General features: G+C 42.8%; 1 protein-coding gene across 1 annotated transcript in view; it reads left to right on the top strand.

Moving 5' to 3' along the window:
* The window catches only part of neurod1 (neuronal differentiation 1), a 25,583-nt gene extending 6,144 nt beyond the window's left edge, over window positions 1-19,439 (top strand). Inside the window, exons 2-6 of the mRNA XM_055150710.1 lie at window positions 6,918-6,962; window positions 8,802-8,977; window positions 14,083-14,312; window positions 17,793-17,998; window positions 19,158-19,439. Of these exons, the coding sequence (XP_055006685.1) occupies window positions 6,918-6,962; window positions 8,802-8,977; window positions 14,083-14,312; window positions 17,793-17,998; window positions 19,158-19,439 (939 nt within the window). The remainder of the gene's footprint in view (window positions 1-6,917; window positions 6,963-8,801; window positions 8,978-14,082; window positions 14,313-17,792; window positions 17,999-19,157) is intronic.
* The last annotated feature ends 3,061 nt before the right edge of the window (window positions 19,440-22,500 follow it).

The following is a 22,500-nucleotide window of genomic DNA, read 5'->3' as shown; positions in this document are numbered from 1 at the left end:
GGACAGAGGACAGAGGACAGGGACAGAGGACAGAGGACAGGGACAGAGGACAGAGGACAGGGACAGAGGACAGAGGACAGAGGACAGAGGACAGGTGCAGAGGACAGGGACAGGTGCAGAGGACAGAGACAGGTGCGCAGGACAGGGACAGGGGACAGGTGAGAAAATTCCAGTGTTGCAGGAAGAGTCAGAGAACAGATCGACGCATCAAAACTGAAGAAGAAAACTCTGAGGCAGGTTTAAGTTTCACTCGTCTGAGTGTCATTTTAGAAAAAACTGAACGGAAACAAAAAGTGTTAAAGAATAAAAAAACAACACTGTGAGAGTAAAAAACAAAAAGAGGAAAAACACCGAACTTTAAACGTCCAACATCACACAAAACTGACTCCTGTCGCTTTAAGTCGAGTTTTAATGTTTCCTCCTCAGAAATCAGAGCTGGACTTGTGTTTTGTTTCATTCACGTGTTTGAGTAACTCTGAGTTATCAGTCTGTCAGTACTCGAGTAAATGTACTTGAGTATGTGTGAGTATGACGTCGTCTCAGAGCTTCTGTTTGCAGCAGTGACTCAGCAGGTCCATGTTGTTTTACTTCATGTCTCTGTGTTTCTGTATTTTATTTTGACTCGTACATTTACATCCTGAACCTGGTCAAACAGAAGTAAACAACAAGACCAAAAACTCAAGTTAATTCATCTGATATAAAAATGTATTGAACAGATACATATGTACTCGAGTTTATCAAACTGTTCACCTTTTTTCTGTTCCATTTTTGGTTCTAAAGTTCCATCCGTTTTAAACAGACCATGAATGAAACATGGAACAAAAATTATTTCCCAAATTTCAAAGACCTGAAAATCATGTAAATAAATGTTTGTATTTCATCATATCTTGTGTTATTCCATCTTTGAACTGTTGATGAAGGGACAGGATTTTTTTTTTTTAATGTATTTAAAATGATAAAAATGTTCTTGGAAGGACTGACATATTTTATAGAAATAGTTTCTTTCATTTTGAAGTAATATTAAAGTATTCAGAAGAAAAAAGCGACAAATGATGTAAAATCCTGCACCTTCTACTTGTTTGTACAATTTTCCCTCCGTTACTTTTCCCTCCGTTACCATGAACTTTCTTAATAAAAAATCTCATGAGTCAAAAAGTCTGAGGTTTTTCAACCTAATCTTGTACCATATGGTAGAAAACTATATGAAGCAAATATTCAAACCAGTTTGTTAAGGATATGGAAGTGAGAACCAAGAGTTATCACTGTTTGGATTTATTGACCAAAAAGTGCTGCATATTTCATTCCCTCCGTTACCGACATGAGTTTTTTAATTTTTTTGTCTTGAACTTGAAAGAATCTCACAGGTTTAACTTGACCCTGTTGGAGTGTAACTCTTTCCTACATTCTGATACTTTACTTATTTCAATAGTTCCTCTAGTTTCTGAATAAGAGACATTTGAATGTCAAAAATCTGACCCTGTTTCCTCCGTTAACACTTGACCAGACCCAAATTTGTATATTTATGTTTTATTTTACACCTGTTTTTGCAAATGATTTAAAATTTATTATTAACATTTTTATATTTTTACTCTTTGTTATGATATTATATTTTGATGTGTGAGTTACTGTGTGTAATTTCTTTATTGTGGATCAGTAAAGTTTAAGTCTGAGTTTGTTCGTCTACAGCAAACAAGACACAAGACACAGTTTTATCATTTTATTAAAAGAAACAGTTTTTAATTTCACAAACAGAAATGAGAGAATCAAATTCACTTCAAATATAAACAAATAAAACTTTTAATGTGGAAAAGTACAACAACAGCAGAACACACTTCACATCCATCTGTCCATGTTCTTCTTCTTCTCCAGGGTCGAGTCTCGGAGGCATCAGTTTAAACAGGGACTCCCAGACTTCCTTCACCCCAGACACTTCCTCCAGCTCCTCCAGTGGGACCTGAGGTGTTCCCAGTCCAGTCCAGAGACATGGTCCCTCCAGTGTGTCCTGGGTCTTCTCCTCCTCCAGGTGGAACATGAACACCTCCTGAGGGACACGTCCAGGAGACGTCAGAACAGACGTCCTCCCCTCAGACGCTCCTCTCCACGTGGAGGAGCAGCGGCTCTACTCCGAGCTCCTCACTCTGTCTCTAAGGGAGACGCCCGGACGCCCTGCGGAGGAAACTCATCTGTGTCTCTTGTATCGTGGATCTGGTCCTTCGGGTCATGACCAGAGGTGAGGGGAGGAACGGAGACTGACGCTAAATCCATCCTGAGTCAGTGCTAGTGCAGCCTCTGCAGCTCAGGGACGAGCGCTGGAGGATGTGAGCTTCACATGAGGCCGAGACAGAAACTTAGTCTGTGTTCACACTGCACCTGAAGTTTCCCAAATCAGATTTTTTGTCTCTATGTTCCTGTATCTGATCTTTTAATGTCAGTCTGAACCACACAGATCTGATTTTTTCAAACATGACCCAGGACACTTGATATGTGCTCCTGAAACTGATCCATATCTGATCTTTAACATGTGACTTCAGTGTGAACGGTCAGGTCACATTCATCCACCTACACGTTATCAACAAGACACAAACGTCACTATTCTGCGCTGAAGTAGGAGAAAACTGTTCATGATCCATGTGACTGAAGTGAAGCACATCTCCACTCACCACAAAACACCACCACCAAAAACCTGGTCCTTCTCCTTCTCAATCTCCTCCTTAAAACAAGTCAAGTTGTTCATGTTCTGGCTCCGGTACGAGAGGAACTTTAAAATCTCCAGGTGCTCGATGCTGCGTCCATGTTTGGACAACTTCTGTAAACACAGAGACGCTCGCTGCGGTTGACGTCGTCGTGTCTCCAGTGTCACATGTGGGACACTTTTGTACCGTTTAATGTTCACACTGGAGTCACATACAAGTCACATTTAACTGGAAATGTGAACGACCTCGAAAAAACATTGGATTAAAAAAAAAAAAAAATCGGAATTGAGCGTTAAACCTGCAGACTGAACATAGACATAGACTTAGACTTTTAAAAGTATTTTTAAAAACAAGAGACATTTCTCTTCATTTGTTTCCATCTTTTAAACACAAACGATGAATTTGCCTCTGAAAACAAATCTTTACAAAAACTCTGGTTTGGAGTTTGAGGAGCTGATGCCAAAAGAGCGACAGTGTTTCCTTTTACGATGGTGATGACAGTGACGTATCAGAGCAACAGTCGTGTTTCTTCTTTTCATGTGTTTCATTTTCACACAGCTGATGTTTCATGTCCATCACCAGTGAGGCTTTATCAGGTCTGTGGAGAGGCGAGCCGCTCACTAATGCACCATTTTAAACGTGTTTGTGAGTAAAACTTAAAACTGTAATGAAATAAAAACTACAGGTTTGAATCTGACCCGATCGATGGAGGATTTATGCAGCTCCATGTCAACGAAAACTTTTTAGAAAACGTTTTATGTGCACAGAGGGAGGGAAATATTTGTAATGATGTAACTAAATCCAAATCTCACAATACGACATTATCACGATATTCATCTCACGATACGATATTTATTGTGATATTTTGCAGAGGCTGATATAAAATTGTGGATGTGACACTTTTTTGCTTTTAAAACACCACGACAGGATTTTGTTGTGAATTATTTCCGTCCTAATCCCAAGAATTCAAATTAAAAAAACATATTTCTACATGTTTTCAGCGCTGAAATGAATCATGGGAAATGTAGTTCATGATGTTTATAAACTGCTGCTTCTGTAAAACCGTGATTTTAAGGAAAGGAAGTTGTGATTCGATGTTACTGTGAGACGTTCGACGATACGACGTCACGATATTTCGGTTTCGGTTTCTCCGCGTCATGCGTAAACGAAGTCTCAGACAAACGAACTTATAAAAAGTTTTAAACACGAGGAAGTTAAAGTAGGTCTGAGCTCCCTGTGGCTCTGAGTGACTCCCTGTGGCTCTGAGTGGCTCTCTGTGGCTCCCTGTGGCTCTGAGTGACTCTTTGTGGCTCTCTGTGGCTCTGAATGAGTCTCTGTGGCTCTGAGTGACTCTCTGTGACTCTCTGTAGCTCTGAGTGACTCTCAGTGGCTCTCTGTGGCTCTGAGTGACTCCCTGTGGCTCTGAGTGACTCTCTGTGGCTCTCTGTGGCTCTCTGTGACTCTCTGTGGCTCTCTGTGGCTCTGAGTGACTCTCTGTGGCTCTCTGTGACTCTCTGTGGCTCTGAGTGACTCTCTGTGACTCTCTGTAGCTCTGAGTGACTCTCAGTGGCTCTCTGTGGCTCTGAGTGACTCCCTGTGGCTCTGAGTGACTCTCTGTGGCTCTCTGTGGCTCTCTGTGACTCTCTGTGGCTCTCTGTGGCTGTGAGTGACTCTGAGTGACTCTCTGTGACTCTCTGTGACTCCCTGTGGCTCTCTGTGACTCCCTGTGAGCTCTGAGTGACTCTCTGTGGCTCTCTGTGGCTGTGAGTGACTCTCTGTGACTCTCTGTGGCTCTCTGTGACTCTCTGTGACTCTCTGTGGCTCTGAGTGACTCTCTGTGGCTCTGAGTGTTTTCTGCGCTGAAATGAATCATGGGAAATGTAGTTCATGATGTTTATAAACTGCTGCTTCTGTAAAACCGTGATTTTAAGGCAAAGGAAGTTGTGATTCGATGTTACTGTGAGACGTTCGACGATGCGACGTCACGATATTTCGGTTTCGGTTTCTCCGCGCGTAAACGAAGTCTCAGACAAACGAACTTATGAAAAGGTTTAAACACGAGGAAGTTAAAGTAGGTCTGAGCCGAGGAGCCGCTCGCTGACAGATGGTGCGAGCTCCGGGCATATGGCTCAGGGAGGAGGACGAGGAGGAGGAGGAGGAGGAGGGGGCGGAGTCTGCAGGGGGCAGAGGGGGCGGGGCCTCGTGTATAAAAGCCCAACGCACACACACACACACACACACACTCACACACACTCTTAGACACACACGCAGGAAGCTCAGACGCAGGATTTATAGATTTCTGTCTGAACTCCGGGACATGATCGGACCCTGAACGCACCGCGACCTGCAGGTAGGACCCCGAACGCACCGCCAAAATAAAACACACAAACAGGACCGTTCCTTTATTTTGAAATCTGATCAGTTTTAATTTGATTTTTAAAGCTCTGGAACAAAACTGAACCAGGACTAAATCAGGACTAAACAAGGTCAAAATCAGGTCTAAACCAGGTCTAAACCAGGTCTAAATCAAAACTGAACCACTACTAAACCAGGTCTAAACAAGGACTAAACCGGGACTAAAAAAGGTCTAAACCAGGACTGAACCAGGACTGAACTGAGGACTAAACCAGGTCTAAACCAGAACTAAACCAGGACTAAAGAAGGACCAATGTAGGACTGAACCAGGACTAAACTAGGACTAAACCAGGTCTAAACCAGGTCTAAACCAAGACTAAAACAGGACTAAACCAGGACTAAAGCAGGACTGAACCAGGACTAAAACCAAAACTGAACTAGGTCTAAACCAGGACTAGACCAGGACTCGACCAGAACTGAACCGAGGATTGAACCAGAACTGAAAAAGGTCTAAATCAGGTCTAAACCAAGACTAAACCAGGACTAAACAAGATCTAAACCAGGTCTAAATCAAAACTGAACCAGGACTAAAACCAAAACCAAACCAGGTCTAAACCAGGACTAGACCAGGACTCGACCAAGACTGAACCGAGGACTAAACCAGGTCTAATCTTGTCCCTGGACTTGGACTCGAGGAGCAGAGTTTCTCCCGACACTTTGACGAACGAATAACAAAGATTTACTCAAACAAAACAAAACTCCAGTTCAGTTTTTTTGTTTTTGTTTTTGTTTTGGACGAGGAAACATTCGAACACCCCGCCAAAATAAAACAGACGACACATTTTATCTGAAATTTATTTGATCATTTTTTTAATTTGATTTTTAAAGACGCGAGTTTGGAAACGGAGCATATGGTTCGCTCGGCTGGAGTCCGGATCCGACTTCTCTGAGGCAGTTTCTTCGAATAAACGCGCAAATAATCATCTTAAATCACGAATAAAATCAATAAATTAAACACTTTTGATGAAATTAAAACACATTTCATTTCGTATTTGTATAAAATTTGAAAATCTGTTTGCGTTTTGACCCAGAAAATCACAAAAATCGATCAAAGTCTTTAGTTTTTTGGTCGATAAATACAAATATTATTTATTTAGTTACGTATTTGAGGAACATAAGAACATTTACTCAGCGACGGAACGGAAAGAAGTAAAAGTAAAGTACTCGAGTAAGATAAGATAAGATAAGATTTATTGTTTCCGACTGAACAAAAACGGATAAAGTACAAATTTGAGGCGTCTCTGCTTTAGTTAAATGCGTTTTAAAGTGGATAATTTTGATTTTTACAATATTTCAGAGCAAATTTTGTGTTTTTTATTCTTTTTTGAGCTCAAATTCAGCAAAAATTTGAGTTAAAAAAAAAAAAAAAAAAAAGGTGGGGAGGTTTCAGCACCACGGCCGCGGACAGCGACACTCACCGGGTTCTCGATGTTTTAATTTATTTTCGTCGTCTTAAACAAACCTGGAGTGGAGTTTATTACATTTATAAATATTTTTTGAAGCGTGTTTAGTTTTGTGTTGAACAGAAAAGGCTCCTCTGTGTTTTTAAATCTGCGCTGAACTGAAGAAGGTCAAATGTAAAAGGAGAATCTGACCTGAAAACAAAGTGGAGCAGAACGTTTGGAGACGGATTTGATTAAAACTGTAAAGTGTTTTTTGGTTTTTAGTTTATGATTTGTTTTTGTTTTTGTTGTTTTAAAGTGATTTGTGACTTTATAATTTAACTGTGTTTAAAATGTAAAATATGACATGAAAATTTTAGTTTATGTCTCGACAAAAAAACTAAACCAGGACTAAATTCTGCTCTAGTTTGACGTGCAGCAGGAAGAGGGACCACAGCCTAGTTTAGTCCTGGTTTAGACCTGGTTTAGACCTGGTTTAGACCTGGTTTAGTCCTGGTTTAGTCCTGGTTTAGTCCTGGTTTAGTCCTGGTTTAGTCCTGGTTTAGTTTTTAGTCTGGTTTAGTCCTGGTTTAGACCTGGTTTAGACCTGGTTTAGTCTGGTTTAGTCCTGGTTTAATCCTGGTTTAGTCCTGGTTTTAGTCCTGGTTTAGACCTGGTTTAGACCTGGTTTAGTCCTGGTTTTAGTCCTGGTTTAGTCCTGGTTTAGACCTGGTTTAATCCTGGTTTAGTCCTGGTTTAGTTCTGGTTTAGTTCTGGTTTAGTCCTGGTTTAGTCCTGGTTTAGACCTGGTTTAGTCCTAATTTAATCCTGGTTTAGTTCTGGTTTAGTCCTGGTTTAGTCCTGGTTTAGACCTGGTTTAGACCTGGTTTAGTCCTAATTTAATCCTGGTTTAGTTCTGGTTTAGTCCTGGTTTTAGTCCTGGTTTAGTCCTGGTTTAGTTCTGGTTTAGTCCTGGTTTAGACCTGGTTTAGTCCTGGTTTAGTCCTGGTTTAGTCCTAATTTAGTCCTGGTTTAGTCCTGGTCTAGTCCTGGTTTAGTCCTGGTTTTAGTCCTGGTTTAGTCCTGGTTTAGTCCTGGTTTAGTCCTGGTTTAGTCCTGGTTTAGTCCTGGTTTAGTCCTCGTTCAGTCCTGGTTTAGTCCTGGTTTAATCCTGGTTTAGTCCTGGTTCAGTCCTTGTTAGTCCTGGTCCTGGTTTAGTCCTGGTTTAGTCCTGGTTTAAGTCCTGGTTTAGTCCTGGTTTAGTCCTGGTTCCTGGTTCAGTCCTGGTTTAGTCCTGGTTTAGTCCTGGTTTTAGTCCTGGTTTAGTCCTAGTTTAGTCCTGGTTTAGTCCTGGTTTAGTCCTGGTTTAGTCCTGGTTTAGTCCTGGTTTTAGTCCTGGTTTAGTCCTGGTTTAGTCCTGGTTTTAGTCCTGGTTTAGACCTGGTTTAGTCCTGGTTTAGTCCTGGTTTAGACCTGGTTTAGTCCTGGTTCAGTCCTTGTTAAGACCTGGTTTAGTCCTGGTTTTAGTTCTGGTTTAGTCCTGGTTTAGACCTGGTTTAGTCCAGTTCTTTAGTCCTGGTTTAGTCCTGGTTTTAGTCCTGGATTAGTACTGGTTTAGACCTGGTTTAGTCCTGGTTTAGTCCTGGTTTTAGTCCTGGTTTTAGTCCTGGTTTAGTCCTGGTTTAGTCCTGGTTTTAGTCCTGGTTTAGTCCTGGTTTTAGTCCTGGTTTTAGTCCTGGTTTAGTACTGGTTTAGACCTGGTTTAGTCCTGGTTTTAGTCCTGGTTTAGTCCTGATTTAGTCCTGGTTTTAGTCCTGATCTTAGTCCTGGTTTAGATCTGACTTATTCCTGGTTTTAGTCCTGGTTTAGTCCTGGTTTAGTCCTGGTTTAGTCCTGGTTTTAGTCCTGGTTTAGTCCTGGTTTTAGTCCTGGTTTAGTCCTGGTTTTAGTCCTGGTTTAGTCCTGGTTAGTCCTGGTTTTAGTCCTGGTTTTAGTCCTGGTTTAGTCCTGGTTTTAGACCTGGTTTAGTCCTGGTTTAGTACTGGTTTAGACCAATTCCACATGTGAAATGATCCAGATGATTCTAGTGAAGGTGTGTGGAGTTTAAAAACACCGTGGAGCACTTCCTTCCTGCATCCCCACCTGATGACATCACGAGGTGGAATAACGTGTTTTCTGTAGAGTTTGATCAGAAAATAAATCCTGACGGGTTTTTGTGCAGCAGGAGAAGATGACGCGCTCACTGCAGGACGAGTGTGAGGAGGTGTGCAGTCCGGACCGGGACCGAGACCAGGACCAGGACCAGGACCAGGACCCGGACCAGGAGCACATGGAGGAGCCCCGAGGAGAGGAGGAGGAGGAGGAGGAGGGAGAGGGGGAGGAGGAAGACCCCGAGGAGGAGGGCGAGGAGGAAGGAGAGGAAGGAGAAGAACGACCCAAACGCAGAGGACCAAAGAAGAAGAAGATGACCAAGGCCCGACTCCAGAGGTAAAACATCGCTCAGGATCTGGAGCTTTTCAGAGCTTTTCTCCTTCTTCTAATCCTTTCTTTTCGAGTTGTATTTGGAGTGTTTCATGTCTGAGGAATCAAAACACCGTGGACGTACACTCCTGCTGTGACGTCCGACAGAGCAGAGATCAAATGTGACTTGAGTCCGACAGACGTTAAGAACCCGACACAATTCAAATCACACACGCGGGATATTGTTTGTGTTCCTCTAACGGACACAGAGACGCAAAATACAAACTCCAGATAAAGTGAAAATAATGACAAGACTTTATTCCTCAACTCTCAGAAAGATGAAAATGAACCTGGTCAAACAGAAGTAAACAACAAGTGAATTCATCTGATATAAAAATGTATTGAACAGATACATATGTACTCGAGTTTATCAAACTGCTGACCTTTTTTCTGTTCCATTTTTGGTTCTAAAGTTCCATATGTTTTAAACAGACCATGTATGAAACATGGAACAAAAATTATTTCCCAAATTTCAAAGACCTGAAAATCATGTAAATAAATGTTTGTATTTCATCATATCTTGTGTTATTCCATCTTTGAACTGTTGATGAAGGGACAGGATTTAAAAAAAAAAAGTATTTAAGATGATAAAAATGTTCTTGGAAGGACTGACATATTTTATAGAAATAGTTTCCTTTCATTTTGAAGTAATATTAAAGTTTTCAGAAGAAAAAAGTGACAAATGATGTAAAATCCTGCACCTTCTACTTGTTTGTACAATTTTCCCTCCGTTACTTTTCCCTCCGTTACCATGACCTTTCTTCATAAAAAATCTCATGAGTCAAAAAGTCTGAGGTTTTTCAACCTAATCTTGTACCATATGGTAGAAAACTATATGAAGCAAATATTCAAACCAGTTTGTTAAGGATATGTAAGTGAGAACCAAGAGTTATCACTGTTTGGATTTATTGACCAAAAAGTGCTGCATATTTCATTCCCTCCGTTACCGACATGAGTTTTTAAATTTTTTGTCTTGAACTTGAAAGAATCTCACAGGTTTAACTTGACCCTGTTGGAGTGTAACTCTTTCCTACATTCTGATACTTTACTTATTTCAATAGTTCCTCTAGTTTCTGAATAAGAGACATTTGAATGTCAAAAATCTGACCCTGTTTCCTCCGTTAACACTTGACCGGACCCAACACAATTAAAATCACACACGCAGGATATTGTTTGTGTTCCTCTAACGGACACAGAGACGCAAAATACAAACCCCAGATATCGTGAAAATAATGACAAGACTTTCTTCCTCACCTCTCAGAAAGATCCTCCGCAAATAATGACCCCAGTCCACAAAACGTCTGGGCTGTGAGTCCAGTTTTATTGTTGTTTAAAAGTAAAAAGGTGGGAGTAGTTCCTAACGTGTGTCTGTTTACGGATTGACCTGAAGCTGCAGATTCTCCACAGTGACTCGACTTCCCCACCACTTTATCTCCAATATTTTACACTTTAAAAATCCTGGATCTGAAGTTTTGCTCCACATTTCACAAATAATAATCACACAGTTTGGACTTGGATCTAAACTAGAAGTGTGGAGTCTGATCTTGGACACTTAAGAGTCTCCAAACGACTGGAGCGACTTGAGGCAGGAAACGCGCTGACGTGTCCGAGTCCGATCTGAGCTCCGACATAAGTTCTAAATATTTGTCCCGTCGAACTTCGGTGGGATTTCCCTGCTCTTGTACGCACTCGCTGTGACGTCCGCACTTCCTTCTCCGGTTCGATGTTCTTCGTGGGTGATTCTCGTAGGACTGGTCAGAGTTGCATCATCGTTCCAAATGTAAAAAAAAAAAACAAAAACGATTTGCTCTAGTGTGATGTGCTGCAGGAGGACGGACTCACAGCCTGGTTCAGTCCTGGTTCAGTCCTGGTTCAGTCCTGCTTTGGTCCATACGGCGCTTTGTTGTCATGTCCTTTACGTCCACGTCAGTTCCACTGGACACCACATTTTTCTAACGCAGAATTCGTCGCTTTTGTTTCGTTTAAGTCATTTTAGATCCACATTGTGATTTAAAATGTCACAATTAAAAAAAAAAAAAAAAAAAAAAAAGATCAAAAAAAAAAGACACACACAAAAACACACAGCATCAGACACCAGAACTAAAGACACACACAAAAACACTACAGGTCTGCTTTAAATCAACCTTTTGCTCATTGTTTTTGTTCATTTTGTATTTTATGAGAATTCAAAGTGTATTTAAACTCCGCCCAGACACAGGAAGAACATGCAAACACACAACCTTCTCACTTTTAATGTAAGAGTTTAACCACCAAGCTGCAGTTGAGTTGCGCTGTGGTGAGGCGTTCCTCAAGGATCCGTCTTTGGACCTTTTCTTTTTACGGTGAAGAACAAACTCACACCGGCACAGCGGAGTTTATCAGCCTCACCGTGAGCGTCACCACTTCCTGTCCACTTTTCTCTCTGCGGTTTCTGACTCATGCTAAAAACGATAAATATTTAAAGACGCAGTGTTGAACAGGAGCTGCGGTGGACGACACGGACACATTTTAAAAAGTACATAAATAAAATCAATACTTGAGTGGAGCGTGAAGTCGTCCACATATAAAAATAACTGGGTCGTCTTTATTTAATTTGTCAAAATTGTAATGGGTTGTTTATTTTATGTTTTACGATTTTAATAAAAGTGTTTCTTCTGGAAGGTTTTCGGACACATTTACTGACACATATGGTGTAAAAAAAAAAAAAAGCCTGTAGCATCTCAAATGTTCCTTAAATGCTCCTCATCTAGCCTCTTGCACGGTCTCCATGGATACAAGAAAAACAAAAAATACTTTTTTTTTTTTTTTTTAATAAAGTGCTTTCCTAAACACTCAAAGACAAAGAATATAATTAAAAGAGAACATATAAAAACAGACATTAGGGCTGAATGATTTTAAGAAAAAACTGAATTGCGATTTCATCCATGATTTTTTTCAAATCAAATTTCAGTGTACATGAACATTTGCAAACATCACAGAAACCAGAGTCCTCCACCGATGATTTGACGCCGGACTGTAAAGTTCAATTTAAGGTCCAGCGTCAAATCATCTGCCTCAGAGAGCAGAGATCTGCAGAGAGCTTTGACACATTTATGTTTTACAGAAATGAAACTTAAAACCACATGACTCATTTACATAAACTAATGTCTCTGATAAAACAGCTCTTTCCTTGTGGTGCTGATGTGGTTCAGTTTTGTTGGACTGTTGCGGTGAATAGACCTCAACATAGATCCATAAATCCATAAACTCCAGAGTCTGAACGATCTGGTGCCTCCAGCTCCACGAGTTCATGTTGGTCCAGATGTGACGGGGACTGTGGGACTCCTGAAAACTCTGATACTCTGATGTAGGAAGCTGGAGTCTCGTCCTGATTGGACACGACACTGTGACTCGCTCCTTCTGATTCTCTGGATTCGTGTCATTGGTCATGTGATGATATTGTGGAAAACACTTTAAAACCAGGAGTGTCCAAACTTTTTTCATCAGGCGCCACATTTCTAAACAGATGAAGCAGAGGGACGATCGAGGCCGTAGACTGATGCTGAGTACAGAGAATAATTGAAATTTGTGCATATTCATGCCAAGATCCTTAAAATCACAAACTAAATATTAAATATCAGCTTTATCAAGGTAGATTTTAAAAAAACTTGCAGTAAAAAAATATTTGTTAATTGATGCAAGGTCATTTTGGCCAATTCACCTGGAAGTCTGAGGGCCAAGAAAAATTTGTCTGAGTGCCGCATTTGGCCCCCAGGCCATAGTTTGGACATGTCTGCTTTAGAGACACCAGAGAGAACCCCTCTGTCACAGAGAGAGACACCCCTCTGTCGCAGAGAGAGAACACCCCTCTGTCGCACAGAGAGAGAACACCCCTCTGTCAGAGAGAACAGAGAGAACACAGAGAGAAACACCCCTCTGTCACAGAGAGAGAACACCCCTCTGTCAGAGAGAACACCCCTCTGACAGAGAGACACCCCTCTGTCACAGAGAGAACACCCCTCTGTCACAGAGAGAGAACACCCCTCTGTCACAGAGAGAACACCCCTCTGTCACAGAGAGAACACCCCTCTGTCACAGAGAGAGACACCCCTCTGTCACAGAGAGAACACCCCTCTCTGTCACATCTGTCACAGAGAGAACACCCCTCTGTCACACCCCCTCTGTCACACAGAGAGAACACCCCTCTGTCTCTGTCACAGAGAGAGACAGAGAGAACACCCCTCTGTCACAGAGAGAGAACACCCCTCTGTCACAGAGAGAACACACAGAGAGAACACCCCTCTGTCACAGAGAGAGAACACCCCTCTGTCACAGAGAGAACACCCCTCTGTCACAGAGAGAACACCCCTCTGTCACAGAGAGAACACCCCTCTGTCACAGAGAGAGAACACCCCTCTGTCACAGAGAGAGACACCCCCCTCTGTCACAGAGAGAAACACCCCTCTGTCACAGAGAGAGACACCCCTCTGTCACACACAGAGAGAACACCCCTCTGTCACAGAGAGAACACCCCTCGAACACCCCTCTGTCACAGAGAGAACACCCCTCTGTCACAGAGAGAACACCCCTCTGTCACAGAGAGAACACCCTCTGTCATCTGTCACAGAGAGAACACACCCCCTCTGTCACAGAGATCTGTCACAGAGAGAACACCCCTCTGTCCTCTGTCACAGAGAGAACACCCCTCTGTCACAGAGAGAACACCCCTACAGAGAGAACACCCCTCTGTCACAGAGAGAACACACATCTGTCACAGAGAGAACACCCCTCTGTCTCTGTTTTCACAGAGAGAACACCCCTCTGATCTGTCAGAGAGAACACTTGTATGTAAATGAGTCATGTGATTTTAAGTTTCATTTCTGTAAAACGTAAACAAATGTGCTCAAAGTTGTGTGGATAGAGAAGAACTGCAGACACCGAAACAATGAGTCTGGACGCAAATCGTTTCTGAGACACTGATTTGTTTCAGTGTAAACGTGACATAAGATCAGTACTTTTGTCCTGGTTTTACGTTGTGAGTGAGTTTGGTGATGTTTACGTTAGTTTCGCTCTAAACACTCGTCTCTCTGCAGGTTTAAGATCCGGCGCATGAAGGCGAACGCTCGCGAGAGGAACCGGATGCACGGGCTGAACGACGCGCTGGAGAGTCTGAGGAAGGTGGTGCCGTGTTACTCCAAAACACAGAAACTCTCCAAGATCGAAACCCTGCGCCTCGCCAAGAACTACATCTGGGCCCTGAGCGAGATCCTGCGCTCCGGGAAAGCCCCGGACCTCATGAGCTTCGTCCAGGCGCTGTGTAAAGGTACGACAAACACACACACAGACGCACAAACACACACAGACGCACAAACACACACAGACGCACAAACACACACAGACGCACAAACACACAGACGCACAAACACACGCAGACGCACAAACACACGCAGACGCACAAACACACGCAGACGCACAAACACACACAGACGCACAAACACACACAGACGCACAAACACACACAGACGCACAACACACACACACACAACTCACACAGACACAAACACACACAGCACAAACACACAAGACACACAAACACACACAGACGCACAAAACACACACACACACACAAACACACACAGACGCACAAACACACACAGACGCACAAACACACACACACAAACACACAACACAAACACACACAGACGCACAAACTCACACAGACGCACAAACACACACAGACGCACAAACTCACACAGACGCACAAACTCACACAGACGCACAAACTCACACAGACGCACAAACACACACAGACGCACAAACACACACAGACGCACAAACACACACACACAGACGCACAAACACACACAGACGCACAAACACACACAGACGCACAAACACACACAGACGCACAAACACACACAGACGCACAAACACACACAGACGCACACACAGCGCACAAACACACACAGACGCACAAACACACACAGACACACACGTACGCACACTAGAGGTGTAATGGTACAAAAATCACAGTTCAGTATGTACGTCGGTTTGTAGGTCACGACTTGGTTCAGTTTGGGAACAAAATACATTATAAACTAGAAAAGCAGAGAGCGCAGACCTCCGCCAAGGACCACCCCCACTTTTTATATAAATTGCGATAAAATCAGTCTTGTGGATCAGATCCGGATCAGCCTTTGGAATATGAAAGAGGATCCCATTGTCCATCCCTGAGTCAAATTTCATGGGGTTTGGTCAATAATTAACCCAGATATTAAGAAACTAAAATTTTTGGCCCCATTTACCACAAAGTTAACAAAAATTTCAAAGTGATCCAGAATCCAGGATTTCTTCCGGATCAGCCCCAAAATGAAATCAGTTCTTCCTTTTCACATTTCCAACAAATCCTGAAAATTTCATCAAAAATCGATCCATAACATTTTTGAGTTATGTTGCTAACAGACAAATAAACAAACAAACAAACAAACAAACAGACAAACAACAAACAAACAGACAAACAGACAAACAAACAAACAAACAAACAGACAAAAACAAACAAACAACAAACAAACAAACAGACAAACAAACAAACAAACAAACAAACAAACAATAAACAAACAAACAGACAAACAAACAAACAAACAAACAGACAAACAACAAACAGACAAACAAACAAACAGACAAACAAACAAACAAACAAACAAACAGACAAACAAACAACAAACAAACAAAATAAACAGACAAACAACAAACAACAACAAACAGACAAACAAACAAACACAAAACAAAACAACAAACAGACAAACAAACAAACAAACAAACAAACAAACAAACAAACAGACAAACAAACAAACAGACAATAAACAGACAAACAAATAAACAACAAACAGACAAACAAACAGCAAACAAACAAACAAAAACAACAAACGGCAAAAACATAACCTCCTTGGCAGAGGTAAAAATACATTATTAAACCAGCAATTTGTTTTAATATTATACAAACGGGAAAATTAAATAAATGCAAAGTAAAACTTGGTAAATGTTTGGTAAAACTAGTAAGTTCAATAAAATATTCTCAAATAAGCAACAAATGTATGAAATACTATAAAAAATAAATTTCTTGTAAACTGTTAACAAACCTTTTCAAAAAGTAAAGTGCAGCAGGAACAGTTCCAGCATGAACTTTTACTCAAGCTTCAGATTTTTGGCCAGAAAAAACCCCAACTTGTCCACAGAGTTTGGAGTAAGAGCAGATCTGCGGAGTGGGGAGGGGTGGAGTCAGGTCGCGGTCAGATGTTGTGAAGGAGGCGCTCTAACTATAAAGCGCTTTGGGAAACACTGAACCAATCACGGATGAGAACACACACACACACACACACACACACACACACACTGAGAACACACACACACACACACACACACACACACACACACACACTGAGAACACACACACACACACACACACACACACACACACACACACACACACTGAGAACACACACACACACACACACACACACACACACACACTGAGAACACACACACACACACACACACACACTGAGAACACACACACACACACACACACACACACACACACACACATGAGAAACACACACACACACACACACACACACACACTGAGAACACACACACACACACACACACACACTGAGAACACACACACACACACACACACACACACACACACCTGAGAACACACACACACACACACACACACTTGAGAACACACACACACACTGAGAACACACACACACACACACAACACACACACACACACACTTGATCAGGTCTTAGTTGGAGGATTTGAGTGATGATGCATGTTATGTAATGATGGTTTAAATGGTACATACACCACTAACATGTCCTCTGTCTCCTCTGTCCTCTGTCCTCTGTCTCTGTCTCTGTCCTCTGTCCTCTCTGTCCTCTGTCCTCTGTCCTCTGTCCTCTGTCCTCTGTCTCCTCTGTCCTCTGTCTCCTCTGTCCTCTGTCTCCTCTGTCCTCTGTCCTCTGTCTCCTCTGTCCTCTGTCCTCTGTCTCCTCTGTCCCTCTGTCTCCTCTGTCCTCTGTCCTCTGTCTCCTCTGTCCTCTCTGTCTCCTCTGTCCTCTGTCTCCTCTGTCCTCTGTCTCTGTCCCTCTGTCCTCTGTCTCTGTCCTCTGTCTCCTTTGTCCTCTGTCCTCTGTCTCCTCTGTCCTCTGTCTCCTCTGTGTCCTCTGTCCTCTGTCTCTCTGTCCCTCTCTGTCCTCTCTGTCCTCTGTCTCCTCTGTCTCCTCTGTCCTCTCTGTCCTCTGTCTCCTCTGTCCTCTGTCCCTCTGTCCTCTGTCCCTCTGTCCTCTGTCCTCTGTCCCCTCTGTCCTCTGTCTCTCTCTGTCCTCTGTCCTCTTTCCCTCCCCTCTGTCCTCTGTCTCCTCTGTCCTTGGTCCTCTTTCCTCTCTCCTCTATCTTGTGTCCCTGTGTCCTCTCCGTCCTCTGTCCTCCGTCCTCTGTCCTCTCTCCTCTGTCTCCTCTGTCCTCTGTCTCCTCTGTCCTCTGTCCCCTCTGTCCTCTGTCCTCTGTCCTCTGTCCTCTGTCCCTCTGTCCTCTGTCCTCTGTCTCCTCTGTCCTTGGTCCTCTTTCCTCTCTCCTCTATCCTGTGTCCCTGTGTCCTCTCCGTCCTCTCTCCTCCGTCCCCTCCGTCCTCTCCGTCCTCTCCGTCCTCTCCGTCCCCTCCGTCCTCTCCGTCCTCTCCGTCCTCTCCGTCCTCTCCGTCCCCTCCGTCCTCTCCGTCCCCTCCGTCCTCAGGTCTGTCCCAGCCCACCACGAACCTCGTGGCGGGTTGTCTCCAGTTGAACCCGAGGACGTTCCTCCCGGAGCAGGGGGCGGAGCTTCCTCTGCTGGCGCCGGGTCCGGGGTTCACGGGGTCGTACTCGTACCAGAGCCCGGGCCTGACCCCCGGCCTGCCCAGCCCCCCCTACGGAACCATGGAGCCCCCGCACATCTTCCAGCAGGTCAGAACCTCACCACTTTTCAGACACGAAGGAGGAAAAATGACGAAGAAAAATGTGAAGATTCAGACTCTGGAGGTTTTAGATTTGCTCCCGTCGGGTTTAAACTTCCACAAACTCCACACACGTTCAGTTCAATTGTTGATTTTCAGTTTTTGTTTAAATGTTAAAAATCTTCCAGGGTGAGTTTAGTCTCGGTCTCAGTCCTGGTCTCAAGTCCCAGTCTCAGTCCTGGTTTAGTTCTCGTTCAGATGTGTTTTAGTTTCTGGTTTAGACCTGTTTTAGTCCTGGTTCCGTCCTGGTCTGGTTCCAGTCACAGTCCCAGTCTTGATCCCGGTCTCACACCTGGTTCAATCCTGGTTAAGTCATGTTATAGTCCTGGTTTAGTTCTGGTTTAGTCCTGGTTTAGTCCTGGTTCAGTCCTGGTTTTGTTCCCCTTTAAGTCCTGGTTTGGACCTGGTTTAGTCATGGTTCAGACCTGGTCCGTGTCTCAGTCCTGGTTTAGTCCTGGTTCAGTCGTGTTTTAGTCCTGGTTTAATCCTGGTTTGGACCTGCTTTAATCCTGGTTCAATTCTGGTTAAGTCGTGTTTTAGTCCTGGTTTAGTCCTAGTTCAGTCCTGGTTCTGTCCTGGTTTAAACCTGTTTTAGCCCTAGTTTGGACCTGGTTTAATCCTGGTTCAGTCGTGGTCTGGTCCCACTTTCAGTTAAGGGCCTCTATCCCGGTTCTGGTTCCAGTCTCAGTCCTGGTTCAGTCGTGTTTTAGTCCTGGTTCAGTCCAGTGCTGGTCCCAGTCTTGGTCCTGGTTTCAGTCCTGGTTTATTCCTCTTTCAGTCCTGGTTTGGACCTGGTTTAATCCTGATTTAGTGCTGGTCCAGTCTCCATCCTGGTCCTGCTCCGGGTCTCAGTCCTGGTTTAGTCCTGTTTTAGTCCTGTTTTAGTCCTGGTTCAGTTCTGGTCTAGTTTTTTTTTTTCCATTTTTCATTTAAACCCATATCAGTTTTTTTTTTTGGTTTTGGGTTTTGTGTGTGTTTTTTTTTTTTTCTTTTTCTTATTTTTGGTTTTATTTTGAAAAATGACAGATTCTGGTGATGATGTCATACTTCCTGTGTAAGTTTTCATTCTCTCACCTCTTTTCTCTCTTTTCTGTTTTCTCTGTCCGCAGGTCAAAGGTCAGCCGTACGGGCCCCTGGAGCCGTTCCTGGACCCGGGCTTCGACGGGCCCCTGAGCCCCCCCCTCAGCGTCAACGGCAGCTTCCCCCCGTCCTTCAAACACGAGGGCGCCGCCGACTACCCGTACGGCGGGCACTACGGCGGCGCGGCAGTGGGCGGGGCTCTGTACGGGCCGGGGGGCGGGGCCGGCATCGACGCCATCGTGCCCTTCGACGGACACGCCCACGAGCGAATCATGAACGTCCAGATGAGCGCCATTTTCCACGACTCGTGAGGGGCGGGGCCTCTTAAAGATCCACCAATATTTCGCCAAAACGACTCGTGGAAAGTTTGAGTCGAGATTTAATGTTTCCTCCTTAAAAAAAAAAACTAAAAAAAAAAAAAAAACGACCTGGAGTTTTGTTTGAGTCGAATTCGTTTTTAATCGACGAACTGAAAGTAGCGACACAAACTCTGGAGCTGTGGAGTTCGTTTGTTTTTCAAAATAAAACCAAGAATAAGAAAACAAAAAAGAAAAATTTAAAAATTCTTCTTTACTTGTCTCCAAAACCAAAATTAAAAAACAAATAAAGATTTGTTTTTCCAATTTTTGATTTTGTGTTGAAAAAAACGGATAACGGACTGAACCAGGATTGAACCAGGACTAAACCAGGACTAAACCAGGACTAAAACAAGACTAAACCAGGACTGAACCAGGACTAAAACAGGACTGAACCAAGACTAAAACAGGACTGAACCAGGACTAAAACAGGACTGAACCAGGACTAAAACAGGACTGAATCAGGAGTGTCGGGATGGGCCCGGGGGTGCGCCCACGTAGACTGTCAGGTGATCAGGACTGAGACCAGGACCAAACCAGGACTGAGACCGGAACCAAACCGGGACCAAGCTGGGACCAGGACCAGGACTGAGACCAGGACTGAGGCCGATTTAATCCTGGTTTAGGCCGTTTTTTTCCATTTCTCATTTAAACCCAAAATCAAAAACTGAAAAATTGAATCATTATCTGTTTTTTTTTTTTTTTTCAATTCAGTTTTAGAGACAAATAATGAAGAAAATTTTAGTTTTTTTTTTAAATTTTCTTAATTTTGGTTTTATTTTGAAAAACAAATGAACGAATGACACACAATATTGGAATTATGGCAAAAATAATTCACACCAAAATCTTGTCAAGGTGTTTCAAAAGCAAAAAAAGTTTCCTATCTGCCTTTATATCAGCCTCTTCAAAATATCACAATAAATATCGAACCGAGAGATTTGGATTTCGTTACATCCCTAATTATTGATTCATCGAAAATCAATCGTTAATTTTCCCGACGACTGATTAAGAAAATTTAATCGAATACTCTAAAGCTCAAAACGCTCTGTTCCACCTTGTGATGTCATTCTAGTGAAGGTGAACGGAGCACTTCCTGACATTTTCCACAACTCCAGGTCCGTTTGTGACGAGGAAACGTTTAGACGACGGATCAGAAAAAAACGGCATAAAATGGACTTTTTAAAAACGAAATAACGACAGAGATGGAGAAGCATGCGGCCGCTGTCAGGACTGAGCAGCGTCTCTACAGCCGCGCTCCAGGTTTTTCTCACGTATCTGACCCGAACGTGTTCATTTTTAACGTTTTCTTGTCCGATAATCAGGAAGTGCGCTGTTAGGATGCAAAACTGTGCTCTGGTCTCTTCTGCGAGTTGTGAGAAGCACTTATAAACTCATCGTGGTGAGTAAAGAGGACGGGCTGAACGCAGAAGGAAAGTGAGGAAAAACTTTGGGTCACTGCAAATAGTTTTTTTTAAGACGGTAAAAATCAGATTCACAGGATTTAAAAGGAAAATATATTTTTTCTCTCTGTGCCAGTTTCGGTTCTAATTTTGTGGCACCAGTAAGACCCAACAATCTGTGTGTCTGTGTTTGTTCATTTGTTTTTTCAAAATAAAACAAAAAATCAGAAAATGAAAAAAAAAAAAAAAAAGGATTTTCTTCATTATTTGTCTCCAAAATTAAAATGAAAAAACAAACGATTTTTGTTCGTTTTTCGTTTTTTTTCCATTTTCGATTTTGTGTTTAAATGAAAAATGAAAAAAAGAGATAATGGACTGAACCAGGACTGAACCAGGACTAAACCAGGTCTAAACCAGGACTAAACCAGAACTGAACCAGGACTAAACCAGGACTGAACCAGGACTAAACCAGGTCCGACCAGACAGGAATCAGAACGGGATTGAGACCACAACTTAGACAGGGACCAGGCCAAGACTGAGACCAGGACTGAGATCAGGATTGAGGGTAGGACCAGACCAGGTCGTGATTGCATCTGGGACTGAGTCCGGGACCAGACCGGGACCAGACCAAGACTGAGCCCAGGACCAGGATCAGGACTAAGACCTTGACTGAGCCCAGGCCTGAGACCGGGACCAGAGCAGAACTGAGACCAGGACTGAGACTGGGAACAGGACCAGGACTAAAAACAGTTCAGTCCTGGTTTAGTCCTGGTTCAGTCCTCGTTATCCTTTTTTTTTTTTTCCCATTTTTCATTTAAACACAAAATCAAAAACTGAAAAAAAAAAGAATCATTATCTGTTTTTTCATTTTGGTTTTGGAGACAAATAACGAAGAAAATTGTTGTTTTTTAATGTTCTTATTTTTGGCTTTATTTTGAAAAACAAATTAATGAATGACACACGGATTCCCAGCCCTTATTTACCTTATTTGGTACTGGCACTGTAACTTTAAACGCCCAATATCACATCAAAATAACTCTTGTGAGGTTTAATTCTTGTTTTAATGTTATTTTCTCGTCAAAATCAGACCTGGAGTTGTTTTTTGTTTCATTCACATGTTTCGGGTCAGTCTCGGCCGCTGCTGTAGGACGCTGTGAGCACTTACTGTAAACACCTGGACGGACAGGTGTTTGGACTGTCCCTGCCGTGTCCCTGCCGTGTCCCTGCCATAGACTGTCTACATAAACAGACTCCAATTCACTTTATGTTGAAAAATCGTTAACCCGTCTTTATGTAACTTCTGTGATTCTCGACATTTTGGTGTTAAAATGTTCGGTTTAACTCCCTCCACACGATCCTGGAGTTTTTATTTCACTATTTTGTCCGTTAATAAATTCATTTTCCTAAAACGGAACTCCAGATTCGCTCTGATCGATGAGCTTCATTTGACTGGATCACTCACTCAGTCCACAGTAAAAACTGGAGGGTTAAAATTTCAGAGAAAAAAATATTTCAGAGTTGTTTTTAACTCAAAAAGTGTTATTTTAACTACTTGAAAGTTAAACTGGGGTTGGAGTTGGGGCTATTTGCCAGAGTCGATACGGTTGAAACTAATT

Source organism: Boleophthalmus pectinirostris, unplaced genomic scaffold, assembly GCF_026225935.1.
Source record: "Boleophthalmus pectinirostris isolate CB_2022bp ecotype Guang Dong unplaced genomic scaffold, ASM2622593v1 HiC_scaffold_1, whole genome shotgun sequence".
In the NCBI taxonomy this organism is placed as follows: Eukaryota; Metazoa; Chordata; class Actinopteri; order Gobiiformes; family Gobiidae; genus Boleophthalmus; species Boleophthalmus pectinirostris.
Note: the sequence above shows the minus strand (reverse complement) of the source record. Positions and strands in the feature narration are given on the sequence as shown.